Source organism: Amblyomma mixtum, chromosome 4 (assembly GCF_055824585.1).
Source record: "Amblyomma mixtum isolate Tamu chromosome 4, ASM5582458v1, whole genome shotgun sequence".
Taxonomy (NCBI): domain Eukaryota; kingdom Metazoa; phylum Arthropoda; class Arachnida; order Ixodida; family Ixodidae; genus Amblyomma; species Amblyomma mixtum.
Window position 1 is genome coordinate 111,475,588 of NC_143015.1, and position 25,721 is coordinate 111,501,308.

The following is a 25,721-nucleotide window of genomic DNA, read 5'->3' on the forward strand; positions in this document are numbered from 1 at the left end:
CATCTCCACAAGTGTGGTCTCCAGTCGTCGACTAATAGTAGAGCTATCGGCTTCGTTTGAGGAATACGTGGTCCACAGACTTTAGTCCCCGACTGTACATAACCTATGACCAAGTTTGGTTTCATCCACTTGTTTAGCTTAATTACATTTGATGTGTATAGCACACAGGTAGCACCCCACGTTTGAAAAGTGCTTGACTGCTGTTAACAGTGCTGGGAAATCAACATCATAGAGTGCCTGTTTTACTCGACACGTCTAATTTTCTAGTTTGGTTTTTCTTCCTCACCTGCACAATATGATAACAAAAAAGTCATATTGAAGATAACATGGACTGGCAGACAGGAATACTGTGGCGCATATTGTATAGCATGAGTGTGAAATACGCTAGCATGACTTGAACAGCACGTCGTTAGCTATGCGTATAGCTCATTTTACAGGCCTTGGCTTTTGCTGTCATAATGAATGTGTCCTACTTTATATCACGGTAACACTCCCAGAGTGCGTTATACACCATATGTATCTGAATAGAAAAAAAGATGCAAGCAGATTCTATCTTTCTAGTCTGCATTTTGGAGTAATGAACTTTCTAAATTGCAGTGACTGCACCAACGCATCCTCATATGTTTGTGACGAAACAGTAGCAGATGACAGTGATTCCGAGTAAGTGTACTGCATTTTTCCGGCTTTTTTTATCAAGCCTCCAGCTCTGTTGCTATTCATCATAAAGTCTGCTTCTCAGTGAAGTCGTTCTGTTGAAAGGTGCAAATAAAAAAAGGAATAAATGTGTTTACAAATATTTATGCAGGGTACTTCCAGCAGATGTGCTGCCAGGAGACAAAGTCGCCGAAAGAAAGTACATTGTGTTTCATACGAATCTAGAAGAACTTTTGCAAATCTGCCGCATATGTGGAGCTGCAGACTCCAGTGTTGACATCACCACAGCAGGGACGATGATTACAGCGACCATCACCTGTGTGAATGCCCACACGTCAAAGTGGCAGAGCCAGCCAATGGTCAACAATAAGCCTTTGGGCAACGTGCTCTTCTGTTCGGCCATTCTATTTTCTGGCAGCAGCCCTACAAAAGTGATAAGAATGATGTCAATTATGGGTGTGCAGGCCTTACAGAAGACGCAGTACTTTCAATTTCAGCGCTGTTACCTCCTACCTGCTGTGAAGAAGGTTTGTGTTACTATTGATAGTTGTAATCTCTAATGCTGCAGTTTAAATCGAATTGTTGTGCACATAATTCACACTAACATCTATTCAGCTACTTAAAAGCATACAGGCATGAACCACAGGATTTTAATAGAGCAAAAGCAACTTATCATTAGAGTGCAAGTAAGAGGAAGCCTCGGAAGACAAAATAAAATAAATATTTTAAGGATAATTGTGAGATGTTACTGTCCTCAAGCTATCGAGTGGGCCCACACTGCTTGTGGTGAGAGTGCAGAGCAAGAACACAGAAGGGACATTTTATATACTGAACAAGGAAGCCAAATGCAAGGCACCACAAGGTCACACAACAAGCTTTGACACACCTCTAGAGAGTCAACGACGGATGTCGTATGATAAGTACATGAAAAGCTCACTTCCCGCACACATTGCAACAACATAAACTCGCGAAACAGTTTTCCGGGGTCACTCGCATTGAAGTAGTCCTCCAAAAAGGAACTCACAAGCACTCGTTCGAGGTCCGCTGACCGCTTCCAATATATCTCGCCCTTTTCTTGAGCTGCCAATGGCGTCTGTCATGCCAGCCTCGGAGTCTAATTCTCGGGAACAACCAGTCGTCACGGGTCTAAGGTCACCATATTTGCGGTCTCGGTCTCCACGGATGAGACTCATCATGATACATGCCATGCCTTCCTCACATGATCTCACACCCTCCAATGTTCGATTTTCTTTCTCCTCTTCTCCTCGATAGTCCACACACGCGCGCTTCCTCTTCTTTACTGTTGGTATTTTTCTGCCCCTTCTTCCTCGTCTTCAGGATCATCAATACTGGCTATAATAAAAAGTGCACTAACATGCAGCACCTGAAAAAAAAAATCATACAAAACCATCAGCGTAAAAATATGTGCTGAAATTATCGTACATGACAAAGTTCCCTTCAATCATTGAGTGCGTCGAGGCATTTTGCCGCTGGAGAAATATAAATACAATAGCCTATTCCTCAGTTTGCATGTGCATGTGAGAGCCTTAGCAGATTTGTCAGACTCATTCATCGATCGATTGAATGATATCCTTATTTGGATTCTGGCAGAAATGCTCCAGATATGCTCTGTTTACGTTCATTACTGCACAGTGCATCTAGCAATGGACTCTTCTTGCCTTTTAGGTATGGACCTCTGAACAAGAAAGACTGATTAATGAAATCAAAGGCCAGCCACGCTGCTTATCCGGCGATGGCAGATGCGACACACCAGGCCATTCTGCAGACTTTGGGACATACACACTTATGGACACCACCCTCAACAAAGTCCTGCACTTCGAACTTGTCAAGGTAGAGCTTGCTTTTATATTTTGGTGCCATTCTTCAAATGAACCGAGCATCTTCACCGGATGTTTTCATTTTATTAGGCTACGGTTGGTTTATCTATGCCAGTGATTGTGAATGCAGGAGACACATTGCTTTTCATCCGCTAATTTACACACTGCATTCCTTGCACATTGAAAAGCAGTATAAACACAAGTTTTTTTTATGAGCATTGGGCTGATCCCAACTTCTTCCCTTAAGCTATTGAGCATGCCTTAAGGTCTGAATTTTATTTTGATCCTTAATTACGAAAGAAGACTCAAATTCCCATACACAGCCATATATCAAGGTTCTCAAAGCATTGTAGACACCTAACTTTTGGGTACACGTTTTCTTATTTGTAATGAGGCGTAAGGCCTTATTATACATGGATTGCCACGTGGTGTACCTCTTCGACTGATAAATAATTTATAATCGAACTTATTTCTCATGCTGTTTCGGTTTCAACAGTCGAACGATGGCTATGATGTCAAAGAGAGTAATATAGGTGATGCATGAAAAACTGCAAAAATCGGCGCTTCTACATATGTTGTCATTCCGGCTCTTGAGGAAGGCTGGCTTCAGCACTGTAGTGAATTAATGCGATGAAGCAGCGATTATATCACAGTTTTCCCATGCCTCGCGTGACATGTAACCCCTCTTAGACGTCATAGCCATCGGTCGGCTGTTGAAATATAAATTATTTAGCCATCGTAGCCGAATACCGCATAGTGTTTCATGCATAGTAGTTTCTTACGCATCATTATAGAGAAGCAAACATGCCACCAAAATACGATGTCTGTATACTCCTTTAAGTTTGTTCTGGTCTGAGAAGACCGAAGCAACCTATTGACCTACTCAGCAATGGCACAAAATTCTTACTGGCAGATTTATTATGATAGCATATGATAACCATTTCAATAGAATTGGTTATCATATGCCATCATAAACCATTTGCATCACATATGCATGCACAGCTCTTTCTGGGCATGTTTTCGACCTGGAAAACAGCATCTCTCTTTCAGGTTCACAAAGTACTTTTGCATTATTATTGCAGTCCACTGAAGTTGCGTCCAGTAACAAGATGGAGAAAACAGGCTTGGAGAGAGGGCTGGATTACCTCGTTAAACAAGGTGTGGTGATTTCAAGCATCACCACTGATCGGCACACCGAAGTCAAGTCGTTCCTGAAAAGCTCCCATCCCTCAATAAGCCACCTCTTTGATGTCTGGCACATAGCAAAAGGTAAATCTCAATAACATCTTCAGTGTAGCTTGAAATACTATTTCTAATTAGCCACACTGAAACACCAACAACACTTCACATAGAAAAGTATTTTCTGATATGTACCTCATATAAAAATGAACCCTCTCTTAAAGGACTGAAAAAGAAGATAGCTGCACTAGGACGTGCAAGACAGCACGAGATAGTGCTGGGATGGAGACGAACCATAGTTCGACACCTTTACTGGTGTGCCGTTACCAGCGACGGCAAAGAAGAACTTTTTCGTGCAAGGTGGCTGTCCATTCTCAGGCATATCGTCAATGTTCATCAGCATCCAAATCCACTCCACCCTTCATGTTTTCATGGTGAAGTGGAACCACGCGACTGGATCATTGAAGGTACGGTATTGAACTCTGAAATAAACTCTTCTTTTTACATCTGCTGAAACAATGTGAAAACTAATCACTGCTGTAAAGTTGCACTACTCCCATACTCTTTCACCAAAATTCGGTGCACTCCCATTTAATTTCTGCTTTTCCACTTTGTTCTTGTTTTCACTTCAGTACTACCTTCAGGGCATAGTATTTTAAAGAGCCATTCTCTGCATGCTTCACATATTTATTTACCCTGCAAGCTAAAATTTCTTACCTTTACTTTCAGGGTCACCCACATTTCAGAAACTAAAGGAGATTTTGGCAGCGCCACACTTCCTACGTGACATTGTGCATGCTTCAAACAATGCACAAACGTATGGACTTGAATCCTTCCATGGTTTGCTCATACATTTCGCACCAAAGAGCAGCAAGTTCACGTATGAGGGAATGCTATCCAGGTAATGTTACATAAATGTATTCCCAGTTGTATTTCACTGTGTTAGTCGTACCAATCACATACTTCCAAACCAGTAGAAGCCCTCCATAGGCGATGCAGCAGCAGAATGAGAAAAGTAATGGGATCAAATTCACAGATGCAGTGTAATAGGATACGCAACCAATGCTGCTAATCCAGATCAGTTGCAGTGAGGGTTGGCACCGCTATTAATGTAGAAAAGAAATATATTCTGATAGGCTGTAATCTATTGTGTTCTGAGGGATGAGAACTGCGTCTCAGATAAAGAGAACTAAAATTCTGCAATGTAGGTCTTTAAATATATTTAGGTTCAGCTGCTAATGAAGAAAAACAACAGAACCCCAACAAAGTTGTGATTCGGTTGCCTCAATATTTTTGTAGTACTGCACCTATCTATGAGAACAATTAAACCCCGTGACAGCTAGTGGTTCCTTCTGTAATCGTTAAAAAGGGGAGCGTGCTATGACACTTCTGTGCATTCACAATAGCCCTACTCTATGAGAGGCTTTTTACATGCAGGCACAAATCTGCTTGGCTTGTGGATGGTGCTCGAAGCACTGCCATAACAGCCCTTTCTACACATTGCCTCAGTGGCCTTCAATGTGAGTTGCATGCTGCTGCCACACAGCAAAAACCTTTAGTGTAGGCAACACGTTTGCCATGTAGTAGCACCCTTACTTTCACATTAGTGGCCTTGTTCATGTCATTGTCTTCACAAAGTACAGCAGTTTAGGAAATGCATATTTCCTTGAAGGAAAAGGCAAACATTTGTGAAATGTCAGTAATTTTTTCTGAAAGTGCAGTGATTGTCTGTTAACAAGAACACTGCTCTGTGCCCATTTGTACGCAGAACACGAATTGCTGCAATACACTACAATCACAACAGTGACAGAGCTGTGGTCTGTGATGGCGATGGGGCTCCCAAGTGCTCACAAAAATTTTCTAGAGGAGAAAAGGAATGGACGGTGGTGTATGTGAAGGAGCCAACAAGCTATGGTAGGTACCACAGTCAAAGGCACACATAGTTTTCGCCACTCATTTCTTTACAAAGTGAAGGCTTATAATGCTTGGAGGATTAAGATTCCTCATTCATGTTAGATTTCATTTCTTCCCCAGGATACGTGCCTGTTCTCATCAATGCCGTGCTGGAATGCCTCAACATGTGGCCGTCATACTCTGCAGCTGAGGATGCTGCTTCGCATCGCCAACATGACACACTTGCGGCGAAGTATGGCCTAAAACCTACGAAAGAAGAAGCACTGAAGAAGCACCACTCACGTTTCGGGCTTTGAAAACTTAGCTGGCAAGGTGGCCAGAGTACGGAATGCATGATCAGAGAATTACGTGCTTTTCATTTTTTTTTTGCGTAGCTGTTGCTTTGGTAACCTGTTTTAAACAAAAAACAGGCACTTCTCTCCAATGCTATGATTCAAACCTGTGCACGCACAGATGACAGCTGTGGTTGCAACCTTGAAAAGTATTCTCCGTGCATTGCCTGCAGTTTAATTTCTGTGAATAAACCATTGCAAGACTATGCCCATGGAGTCCTGGCTTTTTATCCTTCTACTCCTTTTCCCACTCTGTCACACACATTTGCTAACTTTTTCCCTATAACATTCCATATGCTGACATGGATTAAAAACCTGAGTCACATTGCTGCTGTGTTGCATGGGAAGTGCAAATGTGAAATCCTGTTGCACACACTTCAAAAACAAATAAAGCCAAGACTAAGGCTCAACACAGCTGCTTATGCATGAACAATGTGCAAGCTTTACTCACCTATTCCCATGAGAAGGTCTGATAGTGTGTGCTTGGAAATGCCTTCCTGATTTTTCCTAGTGCACAACCAGGAAGGGGCTGCCGATTTTTCTTGCCCAAGTGGCCCCACACCCACCATACGAACAGCCTATAGGCTGTATACCTCAACTTCCTGAAATGAAAACTGCAGTAAGCAAATGCATGATGGTGAATGCACCGTCAGTTCCACTTTTTTTTTTATCAGAGTTTGCCCTAACTTCTATGCAGAATTCATACTTTTCCCTCAACACATCGGTGGCACTGTTTGCCTTCATCTGTTGTTGAATGCTCAAATGGAAATATGTTTGCCGAACTGTTGCTGCAATGCATGTAATTCCTCTCCTCCTTGAACAGCGCTGCTGCCTGCAGTATTTGTAAATAAAATAAATAAAAATACCTGCCGCTGTGGCTCAGTGATTACGGCGCTCGGCTGCTGGCCAGAAAGACGCGGGTTCGATCCCGGCCGCGGCGATCGAATTTCGATGGAGGCAAAATACTAGAGGCCCATGTACTGTGCGATGTCAGTGCACGTTAGAGAACCCCAGGTGGCCGAAATTTCCAAAGCCCTTCACAACGGCGTCCCTCATAGCCTGAGTCACTATGGGACGTTGAAACCCCAATAAATCTAATCAAAATAAATAAAATGCACTCACAGCTGGCAGAAAACGGGTCAATTATTCTCTTCAACGTGAAAGAAATCGGCCGCTCAAAACATTGCTCCAGACAAGAACATGAGCCTTTTCATAGCAAAATTACATTTACTCCCGATTGTTGACAGAAATCGACTGGCGCGTACAAAAAGGCCCGCGCTGCGGTATGTCACAAACCTCCATCCACCAGCACAGCTCACAGGCATAAATCAGAGTAGCTAAACGTAAAGTGATGCACAATAAGCACATTGCTTCATGCGTCGCGAATTTCGTAATGTGTCACTAAAAAAATTGAGAAGCTCGCGAAATAATCGCACTGCCGCCTCGAAGAGGTAGCAATACGCCCACCTGTTTTGGTCAGCGTGCTCAAAGTATGTTGGGTTGTAGAACTGCAGCTGGCGTGAGTTCACTTCCAAAAGCTCGCCGTCGAGACAAAGCTTCGCAAACAGAGGACTGCTGGTGATGCATGCCCCTGTAAGGACATTGTGCACCGCGGCAACGTTCTGGCAGCAGATTCCTTCATCAGACTGGGTCGGCCGGCACTCGCCACACGAACAGCTGTCAGCGGGAGCATCACATTAACTTTTGTTCAGACGATTGTGTCACAAATGCATGCACGAGAGATGACTCAAGTACTTACTTCTCCGAGTTCAGACCGTCTCCATGCTGCAGGTGACGCGGCCTGTGGTGTGATTCGGCTGGCTCGCGCGGCGGTGGGTCATACCTGAATGGTGAATCGTCCAGTCCAAAATCGTCGCATGAGTCCTCTTCGAAAGACTCGCTGGTCTCAGAAAAGCTGTTTTCCGCGCTTGCAGACATATCGACAGCGCGGCTCCGAGTAGTAGCGATATCTGCACGGACTTCGCAGCGCGGCCAACCAGGCCAACCCGCCGGTGACGTCACGCTCAATACCGCACGAAAGCACCTCCCCGGTTTCGGTTTGGCGGTTTCGGTTTCGATTTTAGCGTTTTTTGCTGTTTAAAAATTATTTTAGGGTTGCTTTTGAAAACCTTGTACCGTACACATTAAAGGAGATTCTTAGGAACACAAAACAGCCATTAACCTAAAATGTCCGAAAAATCGCCGGAGTTGCCCTTTAAGTGCTTGGCGTTCACAGGGCAGCTTCCTCTGGCACGACTATATAGCCGGGTGCGCAACTGTGGGTGATGTCGACGGACGTTACGTTGACGAGTACACAAGTTTCCTTGACGTGCCTGATGAAAAAAAAAGATTGCGCATACAGGAGAGAGTGGGCACTTGTGTTCTTATTTTTTATTGCACGCATTCGCGACTCCCTCTTAATTGCGCCCTATTCACGTATCAACCCTGTACTCTAAACACGAATACACCTTTATGGGAGTGTAAAGGAGGTGAGGTTCCCTCTAGCGCACACTTTTTTAAGGCGAAAGCCTTTAATGCCTCAGCGTTGTCGACGGAAGGATGTCGACAGAAGACTGTCAGCAGGAGGTTGTCAGCAGGAGGTTGTCACGCTTTTCGGATGGTCGAAATGATTTTGAGACAGTTGCTAAGTAATTTCCTTTTCTCAAATACAATTTCCATTTAGTTCATTAGGGCCCCCTCTTTCTGTTCATTCTTTCACTCCCACTTCCTTCCTTCCTCTTCGAACGGATGACGGGTGTCCACCGATATATGCCTCCTAGATATGCGAGACATTTACTGCAATTTCCGTTCCTTATGTGCAATTTCCATTTTCTTTATTACGGACACTCGTTCTCTTTCACTCCCTCTTCCTCCTTTACTGTACGGTGAGGTTTGGTGTGCAGCGAGATGGCAGAGAATTACTGTGCATTTACTTTCCTCAAAAAAATTGGCAGAGGTTTAGCTCTGTCTATACCGGGTAAATGGCGTAAGCAATGGTGTGCGCGTTCTTCTGGCGATTCTTCGGCGCGTTGCCTTCGCCTGGTAGCATTTCGGCGTTCCTGAGCAGTCAGGTGTTGAGATTCATCGGTGACCGATGACGTGGAACCACTCTGCGAGGTAGAACGTTGTCGCCGAGCTGCATCCTTAGCTTTCTCGCTTCTTCGTGTCGTTGTCACTTCTGCTTAGAGGACTGCATAGCGAAGCATTCACGTCATGGCAAGCGCGCATTTATAGACGCTTAACTGCGCGGGAGCATAGGCGCCGCCATATTTGGTCACGTGACTATTCCGACACGCTGCCAGGGAGTCCACAGAACGCCATAGTCGGTTCGGCTGTGCGCCTTGCTCGTAGGTAAATTGGTTTTTGAGGAAAGAATATGTATATGTCTCGCATATCTCAGTGGACACCTGTACCTCGCCTTAACGGGAAGGGAGGCAGATGGGAGTGAACGAAGACACCATATTCACTAGACGCGCCTTTGTTCATTCGAAACTATCGAGCTGGCATGACGGAGTGGTTAGCTTGCTGTCTCTCACTCCAGAGACCCTGGCAGGATTCCCCAACTCGACCAATTTCCTACTCGGTGTCATTTTTTATTTAAGTAGTCGAACTGGAAGTGAGACTAATTGCTTAACCGATATCATTCGAATGCCATCGATGCACTGCGCGCCAATGCTGCTAACGCTGGCTTCGAAGACCACAAGTGGCGGACCTGCTAGTGGCGCCATCTTTCGTAGAGAGAGCATGCTGCCGGGCGCCGCTGCCGCGAGGCGCGCCGACTGCGCTGCCGTCTGGCGGAGCGCGGCTGAAGCAACGCTGTTCAAAGTCAACCGTGGGCACCGCCGGGGCCTACGCAACGGCTCGAAACCTGGCGCAGTGTTGCTTACGCAATAAGAGTGTTGTGTTCAGAGCTGTTTCCAACCGGCAAGGCGTCGCGCTGAACGGGTGGTGGCGTTCGGGGTCGCTCCCGTGGCAGCACAACTACTCGCTGTCGGGTTTTACTCCTAAAGGCGAAGCTTAAGCGTTACTAATTAGCAGTTAATAAGTATTAGCAATTAGTTAGTAATTTGCAATTACTTAGTAATTAGCCATTATATGTAACGTCATCCAGTCGTGACGTCCAAAGTGCCACAGACGCAGTCAGAGTGGTGCGGAAAACGCTTTCGCTTTTACGCTCTACACAGTCGAAGCGCCCCCTGCATTTTCTAAAGGGCGTCCACTAGAGGACAACTCTGCTAGCTTTTTAATCCTTTCTGTTTGGATAGTGGAGAAATGAAACTGCAGTTCACCTTTCTGCCGAGATGGAATAAGGGAACCTGTATAGAACGGCACATCGAATCGTAAATGTGAGTGCGCTGCCCTCGTTGCGTTTCATGTTTACGTCTCTCAGTACTGTTTCGCAAGGAACGTCTACCAGCGTGGTACATGCGGCTTGCATGACTTACGTCAAGCACCCCGTTTTCGTATACCGTTCAATCCGAGCTAGTGGCGATTATTTAATAGAACGAACGCGTTGCCTTTCACGAAGCTCATGGTTTCCGGCACTTTGGCTACTACGGCGTCAGTGCAAGCAACCAATAAATAGGCGAGCAGTCATTTCCTGATTAAATCTGTAACCTATGTCCTGTTTTTTACCTGGCTATAGGTGGTTTGCCCTGACGCCGTAGTAGACGCGGTGCCGGAGACTGGGCGCATCGTGAGGGGCCGCGAGTTCGTTTAATTCGCTGTTCGCCACTAGCTCGCACTTGAACCGCTATTGCTGTTGCATCTTCTCGATTAACCTGAGGTTAACTTTGCTTTCACAGGGTAGCTGCAGGCGCTTTGGATGTGGATGCTGGCCGGAGTCATACAGCCGAGCAGGGACGTGGACTTTCCAGACTTTAACTCCGGCAGCCAAAGAAGGTTGGTATCTTTCTTGGATACACATCCCACGTATCGTCGAACGCCCTATTAGGAATACTTTGCAGACTCTCAGAGAATCATTGCTGGGGCTACTCATGGATACGGCGACACAGCCGTCACAAGAATTCGGCGTCGTTTTGAAAACACGAGCGCCAGCGACTTAGAGCGGCTTCGTCGGTATGATAGTTGGTGTGAGAAGTCATTTCTGCAAACCGCCCCCATCATATGCATGATTTATTTATTTATTTATTCACGTTGCCTCACAGGCTCCAAGCATGGAGTATTGTGTGAGGGGGGGATTACATAAATAGGGGTAATAACAGGGGCATGAATGACATGATTATATAATGCTGATTGACTGTTAGTACTTACCATAAAACAATAAGAACATCATTACACAATGCCAACTGACTGTTAGTACTTACCATAAAACAATAAGAACATCATTACACAATGCCAACTGACTGTTAGTACTCACCATCAAACAATAAGAAAATTATACAATAGTTATTGACGCGTCAGTAATTAGAAAAAATAGCTGTTATTTCGGTCCTAAAAGAAGCTGGATCACGAATATTTACGATGTGTTCCGGAAGACCATTCCAGTGAACAATAGCCTGCGGCAAAGCGGATGAACTGAATGCAACGGTTTTACCTGAAAGGCGTTGGAAGCTGAGACGGTTGTTTAAACGGCGCGAGGTGCGGTGAGGTTGGGAAAGAGGGAGAGTCGAATGATTAGTGCTATAGACTATCTTGTGAAATAAGCAGACTAGGGCAATTAATCTTCGTGATTGGAAGGTACGAAGAGAGAGCGATAATTTAATGTTTGTGACGCTTCAGTGACGGTCATAGTTTCTGCAGATGAAACGCGCAGCACGATATTGGACTGATTCGGGGGAGTTAATTAAATAAGCCTGGTGAGGTGACCAAATGGATGATGCATACTCGAGTTGCGGACGAACAAATGTTTGATAGGCGAGCTTACGGGTAGTAGCTGGTATGTTTCCATTCCTGCTGTCAGTCATTCTTAAAAACATTCTTTTTGAGTTATAGCAGCCCTTGTGTTTCGACGTACCATTATCAGCGATGCATGACATCAGAATACGGCTAACACGTGCTAACTAGCGGCATGGTATGATGTCAGTGCACGTTAAGGGATACCAGGTGGTCTAAATTTCCGGAGCCCTTCACTACGGCATCAATCGAGGCCGGAGTACGTTTGGGACGTTAAGCCCACAAAAGCATAAACCGACCAACTAGCAGGATGGTTGTCTAATAATGAATAGTTCATTTTCAACTATTTTGGTTGGCCTTCTTATTTATTGAGTGGCCTGTGGCTCATCGCAAGTAATGTACTGATCACTTTTTATATTTTCGAAAATCCTGTACTCGCCGCCGGTGCAGCGCAAGAAATTTTGGGGCTGCACACGATCGAAACAGAAACCGCGTGACCAAGGAAGCGTGTTCGCCAAATGCAGCCGGTACAGCCAGCGATGACAGCGCCGCCCACCGGCAGGTAGCAGCCACCATTAAGGCTGGTTATAAATATTCATTCAGAACGACGGCTTGACATCGCCGCTATGGCGCAGTGGATTAGAGCCACGTGTTGCGTATGGAAGGTCGGCCGTTCGACTCCGCTCTCTGTACTGTAATTTATTGTTTTTTTATTTTCATTTTTTTCCAATTTTTTCCCTTTTAGGTCGCAAATCGTGATGCTTAGTGGCATATAACGCCGTTTAAGAGGATTTATTATCCCTTTTAGGTAAGCCGTTGTGACAATCTTCAGTCACCGTGATCAATTCACCGTGGTTTCAAGCCATGTGGCTGTACAGGCTGCAGTTGGCGAATACGCGACCAGGAAGAGGTTTAGCCACGTCTACTAGTGTATGCCATACACCCGTGCGCCAATCACGTGCTCTGTTCTCGCTCGTTGCTCCTAGTGGGGCACTGCGAAAAGAACAGGGGCGACACTTGGCTTTTGTTAGCAGACGACCTCAAGAGTGCACTGTGTGATACCAGAAAACGAAGCGTGCGCATACAGGCAGAAATTGGAAGACGACCACCGTGTCTCTTGCAGGCGCCACAGCTGCACGGGTGGTGAGATATGCAGTCGGCGTCTACCCGGTCCAGTACAAGCGCTGGCAGCGCACCTGGCACCTGTGCTCGCAAACGAAACCATTGTCACCGGAGAAGCTCTGCACTGGATACCCTCTACGCTGCTGCTGAGCTTGTCGCTCGCGAAAGGTAATGTGTGTGTTAGTGTGTGGTCAGTTTCCCTCTGTGAGATAAGATATGTGTGAGTAAAAAAAAAAATCTGCAGGTATTCATTCTTTGGCTAACGAAACGGCTCGATGGCAAAGTGAGCAGTATGAATGAAGGTTGCGTGACACAGTGATAGGTGTCGTGGAATACATATCCTAGCAAATCCCTGGGCGACACTCCAGGTGGTACGACTAACAGAGGAAAGAATAGAGCCATTGAATACGTCTGCATAAAACACACCCTCATTCTGACAAGCATGCAATACTTACGGTCGGATACGTAGGCAGTGTCAGGAACGGGGACCACTACCGTATTGTTCTCGCATCATCGGCTTAATATTCGCGGAAAGGCTCGCGTTACTCAGCATTAGCTGCTCAAACTATTTAGCACCTGCAGCTGCGCATATCGTTCACTGCCGCAGAGCTTGCCAATTTGTTAGCGCGAGCCTAGAGTGAGATTTCGGCGACAGCATTTACCTTTTGTGTTCGAAGCCAAATATAGAGCGATAATTTTCTTCGGCCCAGATAGCGAAGCTTTGAGCTTCTATGTCCGTGATTTTGGTGTTTTGTACAATGCAGTTCGTCCGATTAATTTTGAGTATTGGAGTAAATCAACAAATTATTTCGTCCGCCATTCAGTCAGTTTTTTTGTTGACTTAATTATTCAATCTGCGATATCAGTGCACGTTAAAGAACCCCAGGTGATCGAAATTTCCGGAGCCCTTCACTACGGCGTCCCTCATAGCCTGAGTTGCTTCAGGACGTTAATCCCCAAAAAACCAAACCAAATTATTAAATCATAATGATTGCATAATTATTCACTCATACATTCTATTAATGTTCTTAAAAGGGATGATTGACAATTACTCCTTTAATAGATAATTGTCAGTTACCCCTATAATGGTTGATTAAGAGGCATTTCCCAGACGCCGCGAGTGCTCAGTGGTTATGGCGCTCGTCTGCTGGCCCGAAAGGCGCGGGCTCGATCTCGGCAGTGGCGGTCGAATTTCGACGGATGCGAAATTCTAGAGGCCCGTGTACTGTGCAATGTGAGTGCACGTTAAAGAACCCCAGGGAGTCGAAATTTCCGGAGCGCTTCACTGCGCCGTCCCTCATAACCTGAATCGCTTCGGAACGTTAAGCCCCCATGAACCAAGCTGACCAGCAGCCTCACCGGCCTCGTCTGATGCAGACCACTATAGCGGGATACAACTCAATCAAGAACAAAGCCCCATCTAGGCATCAGCGTCGACCGGTTCTTCCCCTGGAGTGATCACTTAATACCTCGTAGCCTAAAATGGGAGGGGGTGGTCTATGAGTGGAGAATAATAGTGGTTAATCAGATTAACTGCGGAGTCATGAAAATTAGTCGACCCCACTGGCTGAAGTGCGTTCTTTGAGGGGCATCTATCTGCTGCTTCGTTCATAAGTTGTCGCCCCCCAAAAGACTGGTGGGGCACGTCTCATTGCTGATGTCGTTCTTTTTAACAACAATCTTCTCTCCTACAGCAACATGATAGACGCTTTCTAATTGTAGTCTTTATTTCTCAGCGCCGCCAGCGCAGTTGGTAGCACGGTCGCCTTGAATACCTTCGTCGCGTCTGTTGGGCGGCCGGCCGGAAAGCCAGTCCAGAGCTATACTGCGCGCTCGTAAGCAATTTTTGTCGGTAAACAGGGGGATGATAAATCTGCGTGTGTGTGCCGAAGTAACCGCTGTGGACTAGGCGTTTACCTCAGCGACACCTTCCTGGCTTTCTGGTTGTCTTCAGTTATGCGAACTCTACTGCCCGCTACTTCCGAGCTTTTGGCGCCACCTTCGAAACCCGTTTCTTCGTGTTTAGCGCCCGCACACAAGAGATGAGATTCAGGAAGCATTTAGGCGGCCCTACAGAATGCCTTCACCTCGACGCGGTAGCCCAGCCGGCTCTCGCATCAGACTGCTGAATGAACATGAGCTTTGTGCAGGATCCAAACCCTGCCACGGATCGTAGCCTCATTTATAATCAGGCGGGATGCAGAAAATTCGCGCGTGCTGTGCATCGTCAGTGGCTGTTAAAAGAACGAGCCGAAATTGGCCTGTTTTAGAATAGAGGGATCGTATCGGTTAGGGCGACAGGGAAATAGCGGGGTGCCAGTGCTCCTGCGCAGAACGATAACTCCCCTCGGGTTACTGTCCTACGCATGCGCACTGGCGTCCCGCTATTCACCTAGCTTCTTAACCGATAGGGTCCCCCTATTCTAAATCTCCCCATTAACCGGCAGGCTTCCACTATGCGGCGTCTTTCGCGGCGCTTAAGTCCACATAATACGCGATGTGTCAGCGGTGGATCCATTTATCTTCGATGGGGTCCAGCAGCTGGAAGCTAACGCAGCGGCTATACACCGCTTTCAGTGACCCCCTCTGGCTCCTCGAGTCATGCGGTTATGCGACGAGCCCAGAACCCTCCTTATTCGGCAACGCCCCCGAGTATCGCGCTAGGTCACTCAGACGAGCGGCGCCACCAGCGATTAGAAAGAAAGGGGGAGATGGCCTCGAGAGAAAGAGGGAGGATGGCGGCCCTCCAGCTGAAGGCACACTCTTGTGACTTCGCTATCTGGTGACGTCATTATTGATGCGAAAGCATTATATGGCTATTTACACGTCACCAAGAAGTGTCCGCAAAACAATTTTGTCCGCACGTTGCTGTCGTCCTTTAAAGAGATAAGGAAAAAAAAGTGATTGCATCAGATAAAGGATAAAAAATCTCGCTATAGGAGAAATTTGGTCAACCTGGAGTAATTAGTTACTTGCTTAAAGCCGAAAAAACCCATTTGTACATCGATATAGCGAGAAGACGTCAAACGAGCCGCAGACGTCAAAATGACACCAGAAACGAACAAGGCCAAGAGAGAAGGAGTGTCGAGGAGGAGTCAATGCTTTCGCAATCCTCCAATGCGGGTCGCCGCTGTGGTTTGTTTTCTCACAGGACTGCCACGAGCTCCCGGGGCACGGGGGAGGGAGGGGTGTTCATGGCTGACGCTGAGGAAACAAGCTCTGGTGTATACGCGCTCTACTTGTGCTATATACGAGCAAACTGCGGAAACGCGTTACATTAGCTCTGAATTAACAATAAGGAGGAGTGAAGTTACTTGCAATTGTCGTGGTCATCGCTGATTGTTTATTTCGTGCGAAACTGCAGCGCGCCTGCTCCGGTCTCCCGTCAGACTCATGCATCCCTCGCCGCAGAAGCCGATCGTTGGGAAGGTCTAGGCCACGGAGCCACCGTGAGCATCAGCAATGCTTTCGTCACGTGGGTCTTGCAGGTCCATGCCCCGGTGCCACGTCCTGACAACAGGGTCAGGTGAGATGGAGGAGCACGTTGCTAGCACGTACAGGGGCGGACATGAGTAAACAAAGCTGGATATACCGCTCTTCACTCCTTCCGCGTAAAAAAAAAAACAATGTCCTAGAGAAAGTGCATTAGCATCCACTACCAGCATGCACATACCATAATTGCCAATTAAAACCAGGTAACGCGTGAAAAGTATTAGGACCCATTAGCATGCTCCGTTTGCTTTTGTCCGCACCTGTACGGTTCGATGTCATATGTGTTGCAGAGCGGGTAAAACGGCAGAAACACCGGTGCATCACTCGTGAAAGCTAATGCAACGATAATGAGGTCAACAGGAACCACTTTCACTGCCGTTGCCAAACGTTAACAATAAATGACAAAGTTCTTGGAAAACTCTCAGAAAACCCGGAGTTCTGACAGACCTCTTGTAACAACAGGGGAGCTTCCTCTGGCACGGCTATCGGCGGATATCATGGTGACAAGCGCTGATGTTCCCTGGAGGTAGCCCACGAAAAAACAAGATTGCGCATTCAGGAGAGAGTGGGTTCTCGTGTTGTGCTTCCTGCAATTGCACTGCCCCACAACTTTCTCAATAACGCCCTGTTCACGTATCAACCCTGCACACTAAACACGGATACACCTATAAGGGAGAATCAAGGAGTAAGGTGTGCTCTAGAAAACTTCCTTTTTAAAGGGTGTACACTAGAGGAAAACTTTACTCCCTTTTTACACCTTCCTGTTCAGAGAGAGGAGAAATGAAACTTCCGTTCATCATTCTAGTGAGGGGGGAGTAAGGGAACGTGTATACACCTGCTCATCGAATAGTAAATGTAAGTGCGCTGCCCTCGTAACGTTCCACGTTTACACCTGTCAATACTGTTTCGCAACGGAGCGTCTACCAGCGTGGCACTTCGCTAGCATGTGACATACGTCAAGCAACCTATGTTTGTACATCACGCGTTGCTTGCATTGTTCAAGTCCGAGCTAGTGGCGAATAGCGAATTTTGAATTTCTATGAAGGCGAAATTCTAGAGGCCCCTGTACAGTGCGATGTCAGTGCACGTTAAAGAACCCCAGGTGGCGGAAATTTCCGGAGACCCTCCACTACGGCGTCTCTCATAGCCTAAGTCGCTTTGGGACGTTAAACCCCGTAAACCATAAGCCATAAACCGAAAAGCGAATTAAACGAACGCGTGACCTTTTACGATGCTCCCGGTCTCTGGCATCTAGGCTACTACGGCGTCAGTGTAAACAACCTATAACCAGGCGAGCAGTCATTTCCTTACCAAATCTGTGACCTATGGCATCTTTTTTTACCGGGCTGTGGGTTGTTTGCACTGACGCCGTAGCAGACGCGGTGCCGTAGACTGGGAGCATCGTGAAAGGCCGCGCATTCGTTTAATTCGCTGTTCGCCACTAGCTGGGACCAGAGCCGCTGTTGCTGTTGCATCTTCTTGTTTAACACGAGAGCCGCCGCGGTGGCTCAGCGGTTATGGTGCTCGGCTGCTGACCCAAAAGACGCGGGTTCGATCCCCGCCGCGGCGGCTAGAATTTCTTTGGGGGAGAAATTCTAGAGGCCCGTGTACTGTGCGATGTCAGTGCACGTTAAAGAACCCCAGGTGGTCGAAATTTCCGGAGCCCTCCACTACGGCCTCTCTCATAGCCTTAGTCGCTTTGGGACGTTAAAACCCCATAAACCCAAAATAAACCCTTGTTTAACATGAGGCTAACTTTGCTTTCACAGGGTAGCCGTCGACACTTTGGATGTGGAAGCTTGCCGGAGTCGGTGAGGAGTTCCCAGATGTGAACTCCGGCAGCCAAGGAAGGTTGGTATCTGTCTTCGATACACTTCCCAAGTACCGTGGAACGCCGTATTGCGAATACTCTGCAGAGAGACATCCAACCAGGGCTACTCATATAGATTCAGGGACACAGACGTCGGGATGAGGACAAATCGGCGTTGTTTGGAAAACTGCAGGGACTCTGCTCCGGTCTCCCGTCAGGCTCAATCATCCCCCTTGCCTGAGAAGCCGACACTTGGGAAGGACTGAGCACCCTCAATGCTTCCGTCACGTGGGTGTTGCTCGCAGCCGACGCACGTCCCCCGTGCAACGTCCTGACAACGGGGACAGGTGAGGTGAAGGAGCACGTTACTGGCATGTGCAGCTGCGGACGTGAGTGAACAGAGCTCGATATTCCGTTCTTCACTCCCTTCGCGTAAAAAACAAACAGACATTGCTTGTCCTAGACAAAGCGCATTAGCATCCACTATAAGCATGCTCATACCATAGTTGACAATCCCAATTAGGTAACGCATGGAAAATATTAGAAACCAGTAGCATGTTTAGTTTTTATTTGTCCGTACCTGTACACTTCGATGCCGTAATTGTTGTAGAGCGCGCATTAAACAAAATGGCAGAAACACCGGTGGGACGCCTGCTTTTAAGTTACGTTCACAGTGCAGCTTCCTCTGGCACGGCTACATAGCCGGGTGCGCAGCTGTGTGTGACGTCGACGGACGTCACCCACAGTGGTTTGGTCGTCCGCCTCGGCTGCGGGAGGTCGCAGGTTCGAAACCCACCGTCGGATACCCACCGTATATGGGTACAGGCTCCCCCCGACCTGGCGACCGGTTTGTTCAGGGGGTGCAGTCCTGGGAGAAGCTCCATAGACCCCGCTATACCCTTCTGATACGTACCCTGTTTCGAAAAGCCTCCTGAAAAGGTGGCTCGATGTATGTTACTGTGACGACTCGTGGTTGTCTCTGTGGCGTGTAAGTGTTATGTGTCAACCCTCCTCACGGGTGATGCCCATGCCATCAGTGGCGGGCAGAAGCGCCCACAAGCGCCCACAGGAGAGAGTGGGCGCTTGTGTTCTTCTCCTTGCTGTTGCAGTGCCTCACGACTGTCTTAACTGTGCCCTGTTCACGTATCAACCCGGCACTCTTTACACGTATACACCTATATGGGTGTAAAAAGGGAGTAAGGTGTCCGTATCGCCATCTATTACCTTCATTAGGCGATAGAACGCCACAGCATCTTGCTTGCTTGAGAGAACGCTTTCGGTATTATTGTCGTGGCTCATGGTCATTATAGACTCCGTATGCTTCCTATGGTTTTGGAAACGAGTCATATATAGAACGCATTCGGAATGGTAGAGAGAGAGAGCGAAAACATTTATTTAAAATGAGGAAGGTTGCTCGAGCAACTTGGGTGGCACCCCTAGTCCAAGGCGCCACTGGCTTTAGCTGACTGACGGACTTGCTGAACCAACTTAAGTTGCTGATCCAGGGTCTCGCTGGTCAGGGCCACCTCCCACTGCTCATATGTCGGGTTGGATACAGTTAAGTGTTTTGGTTTCGTTGTACATTCCCACTATATGTGGTAGAGCGTAGGGCAAGCTCCACACCAAGGGCATGTATTCTGATATTGAGTGGGGCTAATCTTGCGTAGGATGAACATGTTAGGGAAAGTGTTGGTCTGAATTTTCCTCCAGTCTATGGCTGCGGAGGAGTCTAGTTTTATGTGAGGGGGTGGGTATTTTCTGCGCTCCAGCCGAATATGTTCTAATCTGTCACCATAGGTGCGAGGCATGGGCGTGGGGTAGGGATGAGGATCCGCCCGGTGGGTTAAATCTCGGGCTAGATCGTTGGCTACCTCATTTCCAGCTAGTCCTTCGTGACCAGGTGTCCATGTTAGTCTTTGTGTTTGGCTGAGATTGCCAAGTAGCTGTGTTGCTCTTGAGGGAAGCCTGCCATTAAGAAAGTCTCGGCAGGCTTCTTGGGAGTCTGTTATAACGTGGGAGGACTCTCCTCTTTGGTCTTTATGTTTGATGGCGATAGCTATTGCCAGAGCCTCTGCAGAGGAGGGGTTTTCTGCATATATAGAAGCTTGGAGAGCCGGTTTTAGTTGGTGGTCAATCGCAGCGACTGAGAACTTTCCCGCCGTGGGGTAGGCCCCAATGTCTACGTAAACGGCTTTACGGTCGCTTTCTAGGTGTTTCTGAAGTGCCTTTGCTCGCGCTTGTCGTCTGCCTTGCTGATGAGCATGATGCATATGATGTGGGATTGGACTAACGGTGATCTTTTCTCGGGTTTGGAGTGGAAGAGAGGTTTTACTGCCTCTTGTCTCCAGCCCCGGCCATGTCCCTAATTTAGTCAGGATCGTCCTTCCCGCATTGGTTTTTAGAAGGCGTTCTTTTTGGCTTTCCAAGAGGGCTTCTTGGAGCTCGGTAAAAGTGTCGTGGAGACCAAGCTCTAGGAGTCGTTCTGTAGAAGTGGCTATTGGAAGATTGAGGGCAGTTTTGTAAGCCCCTCTTATGATTGTATCGATAGCTCTGGTTTCTACAGTGCCCAGTTTTTGGTAAGGGAGGCCGTATGTTATCCTCAGAACTAGGGCCTGGACGAGTCTAAGGGTGTCCTCTTCTCTCATACCATTGCGGTGCCAGGTAATGCGGCGGATCATTCTTGAGATTTGATTAACTGTTGTTTTGATGGTTCTGATCATATGGTCGGATCTGAGGTTACTTTGAAGCCAGAGCCCCAGTATCCGGATCTTGTCCACTTCATTAATCTTGCGTCCACCCAGGAAAAGCTCAACTTCTCCTGGGGATGTGTAAGGGAGTTTGTGGAGTCTAATGACCTCAGACGTCTCCGGGGCACACTCCAGACCACTTTCCGCAGAAGATTCTTCAACCCTGTGTATGGCTTCTTGTAGGGCTTCTTCTTTTTGGGCTAAGGAGCCGTGTGTAGCCCATAGAGTTATATCATCGGCATAGACCGTGTAGCCTATGTCGGGCTGCGTTTGAAGCTTTCTTGCTAGCTTTAGCATGGCAATATTGAAGAGGAGGGGGGATATTACAGCCCTTTGAGGAGTACCCTTGTTAGGCATGGGGAAGGGATGAGAACGGACTTCACCAATGCCTATGGTGGCGGTTCTGTTGGAGAGGAAAGCCTTGATGTAGTTAAATATCCTCTCTCCACAGTTTAGACCACTCAGCTCCTCTAGGATAGCCTGATGGGAGACGTTGTGAAAGGCTCCTTTTAAATCCAGGGCTAAAAGAAGGTTTTCTCCGTGGGTGAATATTGTATTAATCACTTCTTCGCTAATCCTTAGGAAGGCATCTTGTGTACAGAGACCTTTTCGGAATCCCACCATAGTGTAGGGGTAAAAGTTGTTATCTTCTATATAGTTCTGGAGTCTGGTGTGTATGATTCTTTCATACAGTTTGCCCAGACAGGAGGTTAAGGAGATTGGGCGGAGGGACTCTACTGCCGGGGGTTTCCCGGCCTTTGGAATAATAATGATGTCCGCATGGCGCCACTCAGCTGGAACCTGGCCTTTCACCCATAATTCCTTGTTAATGTATTCTGTTAGGTCTTTCAGATGGTCGTTGCTGAGGTTTCGAATTATAGCGTTGGTAACCTTGTCTCCGCCCGGTGCTGTGTTCCGCTGAGCTATTCTTGCTGCAGCATAAACTTCAGATACCGTTATGGAGGCGTCTAAGCTTGGATTTTGTTGTCCTTCATAGGTCAGGGTGCATGGAGGGGTGTGGTCTCCTATGTACTTGCGATGCATGGCTGTTATGAGGTCTTGGTCTGTGCCTTGAAACTAATGGGCAACTGTTTGGAGAGTTCGGCTGGTAACTGATTTGGCCTTATTCGGGTCGAGCATGCATCTTAAGATGGTGCATGCCTGGGCTGTGCTTAGAGTGCCTTTCAGGGAAGCACAAAACTCAGACCAGTTTTGTCTACATAGTTGTATAGCATATGCTTGCGCTTGCTGTGTAATCTTAGCAATTCGTAGTTTTAGTTTTCTATTGAACCGCTGCTTTTTCCAGCGTTTAGTGAGGCCTTTTCGAGCCTCCCATAGATGCTATAGGTGGCGATCTACGTCCGGTGCTTCTACGGTCCGTTGGATGGTTCGAGTGTTGCTTGAGTGGGCATCTTTGATTAGTTGAGTCCACTCTTGAATATTTTTAATGCCTCCTTCTGGCGGCGGGCAGTCTCTGAATTTTATCCAGTCCGTGATGTGTACATTTCCCAGAGCTCTTCTGATTCTGGCAGTTGGTATAGAGAGACTTATGATTTTGTGGTCGCTGCCCAAGGATTCCCCTAGATTAGTCCAAGTTGCGTGATTAATGTTCTTAATGAAGGTGAGGTCTGGGCAGGTATCTCGGCTAATACTGTTCCCTGTTCTGTCGCTTATGTAGCCCCACGAGCTGTGTCTTGCATTCATGTCTCCCAGAACCACCAAGGGGTTGTCCTGGGCTATTCTGGTGCATTCTGTTAGTATAGGCAGAAAATCTTCCTTCTTGCGGCTTGGAGGGCTGTAGATATTTAGGATAAAGATGCTCTGCTTTCCCCTCTTTTGTGGCAGAACTTCAACTAGAACATGGTTAATATTGATGCGGGTAGACGACGACGACAAAGAGCGATGGCACGAGTGGGAAGAGTAGAAGAGGACAACGAAGTTCGGACTGTGTTCTCGCTGCCGCTCGCAGCTGTTCTTGTCTATTTGTAAATATCTGTAAATATATTCTTTCCCGCAACATATTTGGTGGAGGTGCGGCTTTCCCCTCCGTCTACCGACGACGGAGCTCCGCAGCGGCCGCCAGTTGCCTTCTCTCATCATGACCCAAGACGCCGCCCAACAAACCTCAGCCCCCGCCATGACATCACTCGTTCTTTCTCCCCCTCGTGACACTGGGACCTTTTCTGGTACCGACAACACTGACGTCGACGACTGGATCAACATGTACGAGCGAGTGAGTACCTACAACTGCTGGGATCCGACCCTCATGCTCGCAAATGTAATATTCTATCTAAAAGACACCGCGCGGGTCTGGTATGAGACGCACGAAGACCATCTGACCAGCTGGGACGTGTGCAAAGAGAAACTCCGCGAATTGTTTGGACGGCCGCTCGGCCGAACGCTTGCCGCTAAGAAGGACCTCGCCTCCCGAGCTCAAACATCTACGGAGTCCTATGTGTCGTACATTGAAGATGTGCTGGCCCTCTGTCACAAAGTTGACGCCAACATGCCCGAGTCTGACAAAGTCGGCCACGTGTTGAAGGGAATCGCCGACGATGCCTTCAACTTGCTCGTATACAAGAACTGCACTACAGTCGACGGAATTATTAAGGAATGTCGACGCTTCGAGGAAGCCAAAAGCAGGCGTATTAGCCAGCCGTACACACGTCTCCCCAACACGGCTGCGACTTCTTCATGTGAAGACCTGCGACACCGGGAAACTCCAGCGCCCCCAGAAAATGTGACCCGCATCATCCGACGCGAGCTCGAAGCTATGTCCCCTGCCCCCCTGCATCTACATGATGGCGACAACCGCTCGCCTACCATCTCTCTGGTACAGGCTGTCGTCCGCCAAGAGCTTGCAAACCTTGGTTTCCAGCCCGTCAGCCCTGTACGGTCTTCACCACCACCCGAAATCACTGCGATTGCTCCTGGACGACCTTCGTACTTCACTCCACGTCGGCGAAACCCTAACGATTGGCGGACAACCGACGACAGGCCCATTTGTTTCCATTGCCACCGCATTGGCCACATCTCCCGCCACTGTCGAAATTATTGGTCCCGTCGCAGCACATACCGTCCTCTCAGCTCCCACCGCGACAACAACAGCGCAGCCACTACACGCCCCCTCCAGCCCAGCACAGTGCTTCAGTCGACGGCCAGATTCCCCGCTCCAGCCGCTCCCCGTCCCCCCTGCGTCGACAGTCTCGTTCGCCCCAACGCCGTCGCTCCTCTCCTGGCCCCTACGGACGCTCGCAAGCGGAAAACTAGACGCTGCAGTGTCTGGAGGTGATGCTGCAGTACAGCCCCAGTCCCAAAATCCTCGATTAGCCCTTCGCGCACACCATAATTTGCTCGCCATTCATGTCGATGGAGTGCCTGTGCGAGCCCTGATCGATACAGGCGCGCACGTATCCGTCATGAGTTCAGCCCTACGACGCCGCCTCCGAAAAGTACTGACCCCTGCACCCAAAGCCGTTCTCCGCGTTGCCGACGGCGGAACGCCTCATGTTGTTGGACTATGCACAGCCCGTGTGACCATATCCGGCCGCCATACATCCGTTCTGTTCTCTGTTCTGGACCAGTGCCCTCATGAAGTCATTCTTGGCCTCGACTTCCTGTCTGAGCATTCAGCCCTCATTGACTGCGCCACTAATGTTGTTCACCTTGACCTTCCTCTTTCTGCTGAGTCGCCGTCCCCAGTTATACACCGTCTTTGTGCTGTCGACTTTGTCCGTCTACCGCCTCAAGCCGCAACTTACATTTCTTTCTCATCTGTTCCCCCTGTACCTGATGGTCACTACGTAGTCACTCGGGAACTTGACGTCGCCCTGACGCGCAGCATTGCGCTTCCACACATTGTATTTACAATGTCGGCCAACCGAGCGTACCTTCCGGTCCTGAACTTTGGTTCATCCATCCAACCGCTCCCGCAAGGCATCTCACTCGCCACGCTGTGCCCTGCTGCCGAATGTGTGATATCAGTGGTGGACACCTACTTACCTTCCACTCAGCAATGCCGGCTGCCTGCGGCCCCATCAACTGAGAACCCAACGGACGACTACGCCGACATGATCGCTTCTGACCTACCGCCAATGCAAGCTCGCTATCTTAGGTGTCTCTTATCATCTTTCCGCGACATCTTCGACTTTGATAGCCGTGTTTTGGCTCGGACCTCTGTGGTGACGCATCACATAAACACCGGTGCTTCCGCTCCTCTCCGCAGACGTCCGTACCGAGTGTCCAGCGCCGTACGCGCCGTCATAAATCAAGAGGTGGACAAGATGCTCGCAAAAGACATCATCGAGCCCTCGTCAAGTCCTTGGGCTTCACCAGTCGTCCTGGTGAAAAAGAAGGACGGCAGCTGGCGCTTCTGCGTTGATTATCGGCACCTCAACCGCATCACAAAAAAAGACGTATATCCACTCCCAAGGATCGATGATGCCTTAGACTGCCTCCACGGCGCCAAATATTTCTCTTCAATTGATCTTCGATCGGGGTACTGGCAAATTGCTGTTGATGAAAAGGACCGCGAGAAGACCGCCTTCGTGACGCCTGATGGCTTATACCAGTTTAAAGTCATGCCGTTCGGCCTCTGTAACGCCCCGGCTACCTTCGAACGAATGATGGACTCCCTTCTTCGTGGCTTTAAATGGTCCACTTGCCTCTGTTACCTAGACGATGTTGTGGTTTTCTCGCCTACTTTTGCCACGCACCTCGAGCGCCTCTCCAATATTCTGACAGTGTTTCGTAACGCCGGCCTTCAGCTGAACTCATC

At 48.1% G+C, this 25,721-nt stretch overlaps 5 protein-coding genes across 14 annotated transcripts in view; 4 read left to right on the forward strand and 1 right to left on the reverse strand.

The window, feature by feature from the left end:
- Positions 1-6,133, forward strand: part of LOC149347890 (uncharacterized) — an 8,101-nt gene extending 1,968 nt beyond the window's left edge. The window contains exons 5-13 of the mRNA XM_089587613.1: positions 598-660; positions 806-1,181; positions 2,341-2,505; positions 3,575-3,761; positions 3,896-4,138; positions 4,401-4,572; positions 5,109-5,191; positions 5,440-5,585; positions 5,706-6,133. Of these exons, the coding sequence (XP_089443739.1) occupies positions 598-660; positions 806-1,181; positions 2,341-2,505; positions 3,575-3,761; positions 3,896-4,138; positions 4,401-4,572; positions 5,109-5,191; positions 5,440-5,441 (1,291 nt within the window). The 3' untranslated portion in view covers positions 5,442-5,585; positions 5,706-6,133. The remainder of the gene's footprint in view (positions 1-597; positions 661-805; positions 1,182-2,340; positions 2,506-3,574; positions 3,762-3,895; positions 4,139-4,400; positions 4,573-5,108; positions 5,192-5,439; positions 5,586-5,705) is intronic.
- LOC149347887 (uncharacterized) overlaps positions 1-10,819 on the forward strand; it is a 129,863-nt gene extending 119,044 nt beyond the window's left edge. For all 7 annotated transcript variants that reach the window (XM_089587688.1, XM_089587691.1, XM_089587687.1 and 4 more), the window contains one exon: positions 10,723-10,819. In XM_089587688.1, coding sequence (XP_089443814.1) covers positions 10,723-10,801 — 79 coding nt within the window. In that variant the 3' untranslated portion in view covers positions 10,802-10,819. The remainder of the gene's footprint in view (positions 1-10,722) is intronic.
- The window catches only part of LOC149347888 (uncharacterized), a 356,391-nt gene that overhangs the window by 67,057 nt on the left and 263,613 nt on the right, over positions 1-25,721 (forward strand). The window lies entirely within an intron of this gene.
- Positions 95-8,130, reverse strand: LOC149347891 (P2X purinoceptor 7-like). Of its 3 annotated transcripts, XR_016292686.1 has the most exons (5): positions 7,677-8,130; positions 7,385-7,594; positions 6,369-6,519; positions 1,679-2,038; positions 95-1,077 (listed from the first exon to the last, which is right to left on the reverse strand). XR_016292686.1 is itself a non-coding variant. In XM_089587614.1 (4 exons), exons 1-3 carry the CDS (start codon positions 7,853-7,855, stop codon positions 6,369-6,371), a joined length of 540 nt encoding a protein of 179 aa, XP_089443740.1. In that variant the 5' UTR covers positions 7,856-8,130; the 3' UTR covers positions 1,456-2,038. The 3 variants fall into 3 exon arrangements, 2 of the variants coding, with proteins under 2 accessions (XP_089443740.1, XP_089443741.1); XM_089587614.1 differs by lacking the exon at positions 95-1,077 and having other exon boundaries at positions 1,456-2,038; XM_089587615.1 differs by lacking the exons at positions 95-1,077; positions 1,679-2,038 and adding an exon at positions 5,114-5,831.
- Positions 12,901-25,721, forward strand: part of LOC149347892 (uncharacterized) — a 72,209-nt gene continuing 59,388 nt past the window's right edge. The window contains exons 1-4 of the mRNA XM_089587738.1: positions 12,901-13,063; positions 16,260-16,421; positions 18,157-18,238; positions 18,391-18,544. Coding sequence (XP_089443864.1) covers positions 12,924-13,063; positions 16,260-16,421; positions 18,157-18,202 — 348 coding nt within the window. The 5' untranslated portion in view covers positions 12,901-12,923 and the 3' untranslated portion in view covers positions 18,203-18,238; positions 18,391-18,544. The remainder of the gene's footprint in view (positions 13,064-16,259; positions 16,422-18,156; positions 18,239-18,390; positions 18,545-25,721) is intronic.